The 11,816-nt window shown below is 39.8% G+C and overlaps 1 protein-coding gene across 1 annotated transcript; it reads right to left on the minus strand.

The window, feature by feature from the left end:
- Positions 1–2,506: 2,506 nt before the first annotated feature.
- On the minus strand, positions 2,507–7,336 carry LOC136448730 (uncharacterized). Its single transcript, XM_066448376.1, has 7 exons — positions 7,131–7,336; positions 6,110–6,290; positions 5,195–5,329; positions 4,449–4,582; positions 3,890–3,980; positions 3,305–3,410; positions 2,507–2,600 (listed from the first exon to the last, which is right to left on the minus strand). The coding sequence occupies exons 2-7, from the start codon at positions 6,282–6,284 to the stop codon at positions 2,507–2,509; spliced, it is 735 nt and encodes a 244-aa protein (XP_066304473.1). The 5' UTR covers positions 6,285–6,290; positions 7,131–7,336.
- Positions 7,337–11,816: the final 4,480 nt, after the last annotated feature.

The raw sequence follows: 11,816 nt of genomic DNA on the forward strand, positions 1-11,816 counted from the left end.
ACCTGGGTGTGGTGAGCATAGTCGTGTAAAGTCCCTTTCCCAAGGGCACAACATCGGTGGTGTCAGGGGATTCGAACCAGAGACCGCTGGGTTCTGGGCGAAACGTTACCCCACACAACCCCACAAACCTTCAAGGCAAGTTTGTCTTGTCTTGTAATCATTCATAGTTAAAAGTTTAGTTAAAATCCTCTCACACCATAAGGTGTATAGTGCGGTGCCCATCCCCATTTCATAGCCATGGGCCACACTGTGGTGCAATCACTGCAGCAGGGGGCTAGTCCACTGGCAGTGAAGTGTGTTTAACTTTAATCCATACTGTTTCATAAGTAAGTGCCATTTTTATCAAGTCTTTGGTATGACTCAATGCGCCTCTTGTCCAGAGGTGTCCTACCCAGGAGTTGAACTCGGGCCTTCTGGTTCCAAGTAATCAGAACCAGATGAGGAAAGTAACAGAGGCACAGACCACTACACCACAGGGACACCCGTAATCATTCATATGTAACAGTATATCCTTACCCTCCTGTGTTTGCTGACTAGGCAGTGAAGGTCTGACGTTGCTCTTCCTGCCATACCTCAGCCTGAAGTGTGTTCCTGTAGCATCTGTCTCATGGTAACAGGCTGGCTGGTACTTGTTAATGCTGGTCCGTGGCTGATACTGTGGGTTAAGTAACAGATGAGTTTACCACCAATAAAGTTAGTAGTACTGTAATTCACTTTATCTTCACAGTAGCAAAATTTCACCGTGTACGGAAAATTGACATTTTCAATGAACTTAAACTTCACAGTGGCGCCAAGTGATGAATCATGAATAATTACAACAGGTTGTAACGGTGATGATAAGTTCACTGTACAGAGGTGACCGTGAAAACAGCGAACATAAAGTTACATTGAATGAAAGAAGAATTACAGTATGCAGGGCTTGAAATTTAAAAAAAATTTAGATGCACAGAAAAATCTTGCACAACATGAAATAAAGCAGAATGTCTGACTAAGTAAAACCTAATTACAAACCTTACTGCTCCTCTTCAAAATTTTGAACAAGTAAACAACAAAATGTTGTTATATTTTCTGACAATCGAATGTCAAGAATGTGCTGTAGACTAGTGTACGTTATCAGTACCTTAACAACCGTAACCCTACACATACAGTAAATACTTAAAACCACCGCAAACATTTTTGTCCAATACCGTAGCAGTATGTGACAATAGCACTGCCGCAAAATTAAAAACACCGCGAACACTCCATTTTCCCCTAAGCAGGAAATAAAAACCACGCAAACTTAATGCACCTAGTTTTTCGAGTCCCGGACATGGTTTGCCATGTGGGTTTGAAGTGTACATCATATACATGTACAGCTTTATCTATCTCGCGACAAAGTCAAGGAAAAACTGAAGACATCAACATCGACAAACATGGCAAAGTAGGATTGGGGCAAATCTCCATTACAAGTTACTTTATATTAATCTGTCATACAAATATACATATAGCAGCACTTGGATCAGTTGATGCAAAACGTTGCCCTTCAAAGCTGGCGTGCTACTTTGAATGGTGCTCGTACCAATTGACCAACAGATACAGAAATACTTAGATTAGAAACAAGGAATAACTGAAAAAGCAGGGTAGAAAATGGAAATGAAAAATCCCTTCCACGCAATAAGCACAATTCAGTTTCTTACCGGAATGGTTCCAAGCTGTGGTACATTTTTACACATGAAGTGGTCAGCTATCTTTCTGATGGAGAGAGTTTTGACATTGGTTTCCATCAAGTCTCTCATTTCTTGCGTGAAATGCTGAAACAAAAATTCAAAACAAACTATAATTGTACATGTATGTAGTATGGAACTAGTTGCCATCAAGTACAGAGAAAACTATTTATTATGCTTCAAACAATACTTAGGAGATATATGCTCAGGGGACTTGGTGTATATGAGCGAGAGCTTCAGGTGTTAATCTCAAGCATCAACCCTTTGCATGGAAAAGAACCCAACACACTTTTCGAAACAGTAGGAGAGACACAGTGTACTTGGCTAAGTACACAAGCTGTAGCGAGGCTACATGGCACCATCAAATATCATAAAAGCATCATGCTTCATCCTCAGCCCGAGGTCGGCTACCTTTACCTTGGTACAGGCTACTTGCCCCACTACTTGGTACAGACAATGGAAACCATTCCCAGCACCAGCATTACGCGCCAAGTGTAGCAGATTCATCAACAAGTTGATGTTAGCTACCAGACCTAAAGAAGAAGACCTTATAAACTTACCTCTACAGAACGGCACTGTTGATATAGGTCCTTCAGTCCCTCATAATTCAACCCGTTCTTCACCAGGGATCTGATGGCAAACTTTCTCTCTACTTCATTTAAGAATGACAGCTGATCTGTAAGAAATGCATTGTTGATATTAAATCACAAGTTTATTGTAAGTTCTTGCCGGACAGCTAAATGCAACTAGAAATTGAATGAAGAATAATCTGATACATGAGTATTCTAATTCAAATGCTAAAACTAATAAACTAATGATGATATAATTCTAGAATACCAACCGCCAAACTCTCGCTTGTCCTTCTTGATCTCCTTCTTTGTCTTATAAAACTCATACCTGTTGTTATTGGGCAAAGGACAAGAGGGGAAAAAAGGAGCTTGTAAAATCAAAACATACGAACACGTCACCCACAAGGATGGAAACAAGCAAGTACAAATGTTATTCCCACTGTATGATATGCATAGTTTTGTCCAATTTCTCAAGATCCACCCCAGTATCACAAGCCTAAGTATCAGTAAAAGTTAGGTTTCTGTGGTATACTCAGAAAATTTGGACATTGTCAATTCCTTCTGGTAAAGCCATTATCCCAACCAATGGCTAATGGCTGAGAGATGTATCCTAATATTCTAGCTCCAGGTCGCTCTTCTGATTGCAGAATGTGACTTTCCCGACTTTGATTTTTCAAAATCTATGGTCGACTGGCACATATGACTTTTAAAGACTAGTAAGCACCCTCACTGACCAACTTCCAACTACAGATGACCTTGCTTTTGACTAACTTAAACTCCAAACCATTGTCTGGAGAAGGTCCATGGTGTGCTATGTGTGACAGGGGCTTACAGTTGTAACAGTGGGGTTCAAGCCCCTCCAACTGACCAGTCTAACTGGTCCAGACCTTTTAGCCTAGTGGTTAAGGCGTGCGTGCCTGTGATCTGGCTGCCCGGTTTCAGCGCGGGTTCGAATCCCGGGGGCCAGGAGACTGTTGTCGCCTCTTTGTTTCACAGTAAGAGGTAAAACCATTTTGTATCCTGTCAACTCACCACTCCTCAGCACTGAAGATCGGAAGAGTGGCCAGAAACTGGTGAAGGGGAGTCTCATAGAAGACCTTGATCAGCAACTTCACATCCACCATGGCTCGATGTCGACCTACGACATACAAGTCAACAAAGCAATAAAATAAATATTACAACCTTCAAGTAGTCACACTATACTTCATCAAGTACTGCTCGTGAAAATAAATAATTTCATAGCTACTACTACTACAGGTTTGTTCAAATTATCCAGCAGCTGAAAGTGACAAGTACGATGAGCTCTATAATTCAAGTCTTTTAGACATGTCATCCATGAGAAAAACGCAATCTAGGCATGCATAAAAAAAACAGAATCTAGGTATTCACACGTAAAATAAACATATGGTTTTATGTTCGCGGTGACCGTTTAACCGAGAACTTAAAGCCACCACAAACATTTGCATCTAATACTGTAGCAGTATGTGACTATAGCGCTGCCGCGAACTTAAAACCACTGCGAACGCTCCATTTTCGCCTTAGCGCGAAATAAAAAACATGCAAACTAAAATGCATTGTACAGTATATTAGCTGTAACTAAACCAAACATGTAAAGACCTTCAGAGAATTCCCCTGGGAACCACTCATTGAGGAGGAAGTCCAGAGATAGAGGACAGCCGTCCAACAGCTGATGTCCAGCTTGTTTCACCTGGGGGAAACATATGTGGTCATTTGTTAATCTCCAAGCAGATGTAAAGATCCGGATCTGTGTTTTACACCTGTTCATTGAACATGTAGTACTCTTTTTGAAGTAAAAGGCAAACCAATAAAAAAATCCAAGATTGGAAAGGCAAACTAAAAGTTGCAAAAATAGGTGTAGAACCCCGAAAATGCGCTGGACCCTTACATTTGCTTGAAGATTATACTTAGTCCATAGTCTTTACAAGTCAATAAAAGTCAGAACCTTTGACCACCTGTACATGATGACCACCTGGCCAATGTGACCACTTTTGGTGGTCCCTTAGATAATTTCTCCCATCAACACAAGCATTAAGAATCCTGTCTATAGTTACCACCTGTCCACATCGGTCCTGAGTTGTCTTAATATTTTTATGTTCAAGCTAGACGATAAAAGGGAATCCCTGCAGAGCAATCTTTTGTAAAATGATGTACCAACCTCATCTAGGTGTATGAATGTGTCTGCAAAATGTATGTTGTGTTCCTGGAGTTTGTCCGCAGGAATGTTGTGGCGCTCACAATGAGAGAACAGCATCAGAAAGTCAAACAGCTCTCCTCCATGGGCCACCAGCACTGCAGGGAAATACAACAGGGCTCGAAATTCATTTCTTTTGTGGGCATGGCCTCTAACCAGCTGTCAGCCAATTAGAAAATCAGCTTTACCTCAAGAAAACATTAAGGAGAATGGGTGTTTTATGCATATGTTGGAAACTTTCATTACTTCCGTGAATAGTTTCATCAGGTAATGGTAAGTCACTGAATAAAAATACTCTTTTTACACAGACCCAAGAGATTTATTCCACCGACGTTTCGGTAACCATCTGTCACCTTCTTCAAGGCAATTCTAACTGGTTCACATAGCAATGCAGCACAGGTATGTATGTATGGGTGGCAACACCTGTGCTGCATTGCTATGTGAACCAGTCAGAATTGCCTTGAAGAAGGTGACAGATGGTCACCGAAACGTCGGTGGAATAAATCTCTTGGTTGTGTAAAAAGAGTATTTTTATTCAACATTTATTACTTCTTTCTAGTACTGTATTTTTCAATGGTTTGCAATCGGCAAAACTAAAAAAGAGTTCTAAATGTTGCAAAAACAAGCATATAATATGTACACAGAGAATGATGCTTTCCTCTGCTTGGAGATTACATTGAAATGACCATATCAGATGTAAGAACAGCTACCTGGGTAATGGTTATAGTTGGTGAGTAGGTTGACCTGTTCCACGACCCCATCACACCAGTCCAGTAGCTTGTCCAGCACCTCTGGGAACCTGGGCTGACCCTCCAGAACCCGCGCAGTCAACCCATTCTCCTGCCCTGAACAGAAACTCATCTTTGTAAGTTTTGCATAAACAGTATATGTTAGTTAAAGTTAAAATCCTCCCACACCATAAGATGTATAGGGCGGTGCCCATCTCCATTTCGTAGCCCTGGGCCACACTGTGGTGCAATCACTGCAGCAGGGGGCTAGTCCACCGGCAGTGGAGTGTGCTTAACTTCCATACTGTTTCAGAAGTACAATTTGTATAAAGTCTTTGGTTTTGACTCAATGCGCCTCTTGTCCAGAGGTGTCCTACCCAGGCGCGAACTCGGGCCTTCTGGTTCCGACTTATTTGATGTGATAAGAGACAGAAGCGCAGACCACTACACCACAGGGACACACCTTGTTACGTAAACGATCAGAATAAGGTTTGATCCATTCACACCTGGATGGACCCCTAATCATTGCATTACGTGTGGTGGGATCTTAGCTTGAAAGTTCATCTTTGTTCGTAGAATTCCTTACTAAGGTTCCATCATTGCTTAAGTGTGGAAACATCTCTGTTTCAAGTGAGCGGCATATTCAAGGGATTCTCGTTTGGCTACAGTATTATTGGACTATGCAATCACCTTGTACTATGTCAAACATAATACGAATACATTTGTACCATACGCAGTACTAAGTATATAAAAATTGAATTGACAAAAAGTAGGTTTATTGCAAAACTCCCTTTTTTTCCATCAAACTAATTTTTTCCCAAACAACCCTTCTGTTTTTCAACTTCTAAGCTGTTAAAACATTATTCTACATGTAAAGAATAATCCATTGATCACTACCAAAACTACAGATGCGCTGTCTGGTGTAGATGAGACTGTCGAACTCCGCAGTGGGGTGTAGGTCTGGCTGACACTTCAATGCCACCTCGATGATGTCATCACGGAAAACGTTGCCCGCGGCGGCCTCACAATCGAAGAACAGCAATAGGGGTCGCAGGTCATCAGTCGGATCCATGGGGGCCTGCATGGGGGGGGGGTACTGTCAACACTTCACGCTAAATTCAGGAGGACAGTGGCTATGGGCAGTGGCTATGAACTACGTTAAATTTGAGCCAGATGGCATTTGCTTTACGCTAAACTTGTGCGCCAAATATGTTAAATTTCCAAAGAAGGATACTAACGTAGTATGCAGTAATGTTGTACAATGCCAAAGTCAATTCCAAAGTCAAAGAAGATTAGTCAAAGCAAGGACTTGGTCAAAGTCAGAGAACAGAATTTAAGAACACATTATTCGGTATATTGCCATACTCTGTTTAGTTTTGTTCATCCTTCCTGACCACGTAGATTTCATAAAGATTTAAGGCAACTGTGTTTTTGCCAAGCTTTTTTTTTTATTCACACGCTTGCATCAGTTTTGGGGTCCCCAGAGGATGTCATCCATATAATCAAATCAACATGGCCTTATACAACAAAATCCGTACTAAACTTATCTAATTTTCGTTGAAAGTGAACATGAAAAATTAACTATATAATCATATAACTTGTTACTAACTGTTAACCATTCCTAACGTTGTTATTTTGCACTAAAAAGAAAAAGTATCAAACATGGCGATAGCACGAAAATTATCGCAAAGTTCATGCCCAGAAACGTTCACTCTGTAAATTTGTACAAAAGATTGTCCTGAAGTTCGTGCTCATACCTCAGTTTATTAATAACAAAGTGGAAATTGTTATAAAAGCAAACGGAATCACTTCAATCAGTCCACATCGTGTCGGAAAAGCTCGTGGCGCTGATCATGAAACTGACACATGTTTCCATCTTGCCAAATTTGTAAACAAATCATAACGTTAAATTTCTCACCGTGTCAGGTTCCGTCCGGACAAATTCACGGACAGATACGTAGCAGGACCTCTTAAAAACAGTTCTACTCCTCTCGACTTGGCTCAGAAAGTTTGTAAACCTCAACAATCACAAGTTAGGAATGTCCACTCCGGCTGAAAAACTTTGACAAGTCCGCCATGTTTACTATCTTTACCACGTGACAATTTCCCGCCAAAAAGTCGCGAACAAGGACACGCTTGTTATTGCCACATGTGGCTGAGGAATTTCGGGGGAGTTTTCCCCTGACTACTACAGATTGTGTATCAGTTTATATCAAGAAAACAATACATGTAAAAAATCGTAAATGTGGTGGAAAGGGTAGCAGATTGTTTTAGTTTATCTTTTCGTTAGTTTTCTATGTTTATCAAGTTCTCTTGGAGGTTTGAATTTCAAACCTCCTTGACCTCATAAAAGCGCACAGCTTGAAAGACACATCAAGAAAATATAGTAACGTTATAGAAAAATTGAAAATTGTTTCACAATTCACACACTAGTAAGTCTTTTCTATCCTCAGTTTTCTAGGTTGATCAAGTTTTTAAGTTGTGTGCGCTTGGCGCCGAGCCGGTGAAAAGAGAAGAAGAACTTAATTGCACGTCAATTGCAGCAGGTAACAACTCGAAAATGAAGCCTTCAATGAAAGGCACTGCTTGATCTCATAAAACTTATTAAAAGCGCACAACATTCAAAACTGAACACAAACGTTGCAACCTTGCATGAAAAAAAGGGACCAAAAATATATAGTGTGCTACCTTAACGTCAACGTTAAGTTACCTTGAGTCTTTGTGCCGTTTGCTGGTTTGTGGACAACGTATCTAGAAGCGCTGTCGAGTGTATCGTTATGATATCTATGATATTTGGTAACGTTAAGTTTATATTTGGTAACAGGTGTGGTCAAAACAAAGGAGAAGTTCAGTAATCAGTTAACGTAATAAGGCTTCTCAGGGCGGATTCCTATGGTCCACTGTTCATTGTGCTTGTCGAAAAGAGCTAGGAGAATTTCCCCGGTACAATGAACCTGTAAACTGTACATAGTGTCTGTCTTCTCTGTCACGACCAGTGGAAGATTAGCTCATCTGTTCATTGAGTTCAGTTGAGCTAAACTGGTTCGAGATCACTTTCCTTTCCCACTATACTTTGATAAAACCTCCTTGACTAGATTCGGGCATATCAATTGGTTAGAACCGGACGTTCCGTTGTGACTTTTGACTCGTCTGGGCGATACGAAGAAAATAATTTGTCAATAAAGCTCAACGATGAATTCTAACTAAAAACATAACTATTCTTGAAGTAGAATTAAAGGGACCAATTACGCTTCACGAATAAGTTCCGACAAATTTCTGTATAGAGCGGGATGGCTCAAAATAGCTCGCTGCCGGACTCACAAGGGCATACAGACCCTCATGGATCATTATATTCCCCTTCCAGTGGGAAGGGAATATATTGTTTTTGCTTGCCTGTTCTTCTTCTTCTTCTTCTTCTTCTTCTTCTTCTTTCTTCTTCTTCTTCTGCCAAAAACCAAGTAGATGTGCGGTGGTAGGTCTACTAATGGTATTGCAGAATGTACTTCATGCTACTATGTACGGATGTTATATTTGAGATGTAGGTACCTATAGGAAAGGTGAATACACCTGATGATAAATTATGTTAATGAGGACCTCATTTGCATAATTTATGCAGAAACTTGTATTTCCCTTACCGTAAAAGCTGCAGATGTCATATTTGAGATGTAGGTACCTTTAAGAAAGGTGAACACACCTGGAAATAAATTATGCTAATGAGGACCTCATTTGCATAATTTATGCAGAAACTTGTATTTCCCTTACCGTAAAAGCTGCAGATGATATATTTGAGATGCAGGTACCTTAAGGAAAAGTTAACACACCTGGCCATGAATTATGCTAATGAGGACCTCATTTGCATAATTTATGCAGAAACTTGTATTTCCCTTACCGTAAAAGCTGCAGATGATATATTTGAGATGCAGGTACCTTAAGGAAAAGTTAACACACCTGGCCATGAATTATGCTAATGAGGACCTCATTTGCATAATTTATGCATAAACTTGTATTTCCCTTACCGTAAAAGCTGCGGATGTCATCTTAAAGATGTAGGTACCGTTAGTAAAGGTGAATGCACCTGGACATAAATTATGCTAATGTGGACCTCATTTGCATAATTTATGCAGAAACTTGTATTTCCCTTACCGTAAAAGCTGCAGATGTTATATTTGAGATGTAGGTACCTTTAGGAAAGGTGAACACACCTGGATATAAATTATGCTAATGAGGACCTCATTTGCATAATCAATGCGTAAACTTGTATTTCCCTTACCGTAAAAGCTGCTGATGTCATATTTGACATGTAGGTACCTTTAAGAAAGGCGAACACACCTGGCCATAAATTATGCTAATGAGGACCTCATTTGCATGATTTTTGCATAAACTTGTATTTCCCTTACCGTAAAAGCTGCAGATGTCATATTTGAGATGTAGGTACCTTTAGGAAAGGTGAACACACCTGGCCACAAATTATGCTAATGTGGACCTCATTTGCATAATTTCGTCATAAACTTGTATTTCCCTTACCATGAAACCTACGGATGTCATATTTGAGATGTAGGTACCATTAGGAGGGGTCATAAAACCTGGCCATAAATTATGCTAATGAGGGCATATTTTGCATAATTTATGCATATCCCTTACCGTAAAGGCTACGGATGTCATATTTCAGATGTAGGTACCTCTAGGAGAGGTGAACATACCAGTATATAAATTATGCTAATGTGGACCTAATTTGCATAATCTATGCAGAACCTTCATAATACCCTTACAGCCAATGCTAAGGATGTCATATTTGAGGTGTAGGTAATGGAAGGGGAATATTCTGCATTTTCCCGAAAATGTTGCCATTCTAGTTTACAATGTTTCCACACAATCACGTCACGTTGGCAATTGTTATATTTTTCCTTCAGTACTACTATCTGGTCCCCACCGACACGTTGGCAATTGTTATATTTTTCCTTCAGTACTACTATCTGGTCCCCACCGATCTTCAGTTACGATGTTTAATGAAAATAGACGTCTTAAAACCACTTCACCAACAACAAATTAGGAACTAGAATGGCAACATTTTCGGGAAAATGCAGAATATTCCCCTTCCATTACCTACACCTCAAATATGACATCCTTAGCATTGGCTGTAAGGGTATTATGAAGGTTCTGCATAGATTATGCAAATTAGGTCCACATTAGCATAATTTATATACTGGTATGTTCACCTCTCCTAGAGGTACCTACATCTGAAATATGACATCCGTAGCCTTTACGGTAAGGGATATGCATAAATTATGCAAAATATGCCCTCATTAGCATAATTTATGGCCAGGTTTTATGACCCCTCCTAATGGTACCTACATCTCAAATATGACATCCGTAGGTTTCATGGTAAGGGAAATACAAGTTTATGACGAAATTATGCAAATGAGGTCCACATTAGCATAATTTATGGCCAGGTGTGTTCACCTTTCCTCAAGGTACCTACATCTCAAATATGACATCTGCAGCTTTTACGGTAAGGGAAATACAAGTTTATGCAAAAATCATGCAAATGAGGTCCTCATTAGCATAATTTATGGCCAGGTGTGTTCGCCTTTCTTAAAGGTACCTACATGTCAAATATGACATCAGCAGCTTTTACGGTAAGGGAAATACAAGTTTACGCATTGATTATGCAAATGAGGTCCTCATTAGCATAATTTATATCCAGGTGTGTTCACCTTTCCTAAAGGTACCTACATCTCAAATATAACATCTGCAGCTTTTACGGTAAGGGAAATACAAGTTTCTGCATAAATTATGCAAATGAGGTCCACATTAGCATAATTTATGTCCAGGTGCATTCACCTTTACTAACGGTACCTACATCTTTAAGATGACATCCGCAGCTTTTACGGTAAGGGAAATACAAGTTTATGCATAAATTATGCAAATGAGGTCCTCATTAGCATAATTCATGGCCAGGTGTGTTAACTTTTCCTTAAGGTACCTGCATCTCAAATATATCATCTGCAGCTTTTACGGTAAGGGAAATACAAGTTTCTGCATAAATTATGCAAATGAGGTCCTCATTAGCATAATTCATGGCCAGGTGTGTTAACTTTTCCTTAAGGTACCTGCATCTCAAATATATCATCTGCAGCTTTTACGGTAAGGGAAATACAAGTTTCTGCATAAATTATGCAAATGAGGTCCTCATTAGCATAATTTATTTCCAGGTGTGTTCACCTTTCTTAAAGGTACCTACATCTCAAATATGACATCTGCAGCTTTTACGGTAAGGGAAATACAAGTTTCTGCATAAATTATGCAAATGAGGTCCTCATTAACATAATTTATCATCAGGTGTATTCACCTTTCCTATAGGTACCTACATCTCAAATATAACATCCGTACATAGTAGCATGAAGTACATTCTGCAATACCATTAGTAGACCTACCACCGCACATCTACTTGGTTTTTGGCAGAAGAAGAAGAAGAAGAAGAAAGAAGAAGAAGAAGAACAGGCAAGCAAAAACAATATATTCCCTTCCCACTGGAAGGGGAATATAATAAGTTCTATGAGCTTTTTCAAAAAAAGTTCGGCATGTAGCGTTTTTGAGTTTTTCA

This window comes from Branchiostoma lanceolatum, chromosome 14 (assembly GCF_035083965.1).
Source record: "Branchiostoma lanceolatum isolate klBraLanc5 chromosome 14, klBraLanc5.hap2, whole genome shotgun sequence".
NCBI classification, from domain to species: domain Eukaryota; kingdom Metazoa; phylum Chordata; class Leptocardii; order Amphioxiformes; family Branchiostomatidae; genus Branchiostoma; species Branchiostoma lanceolatum.

Bases quoted from the DNA above. Each gene is read 5' to 3' on its own strand.
- LOC136448730 (XM_066448376.1), bottom strand. From the start codon at position 6,284: ATGGATCCGACTGATGACCTGCGACCCCTATTGCTGTTCTTCGATTGT. The intron at 4,583-5,194 runs GTAGCTGTTCTT...ATTTCCCTGCAG, and splicing joins CAACTATAACCATTACCCAG to TGCTGGTGGCCCATGGAGGA. The intron at 2,601-3,304 runs GTGAGTTGACAG...CAATAACAACAG, and splicing joins ATCTTCAGTGCTGAGGAGTG to GTATGAGTTTTATAAGACAA.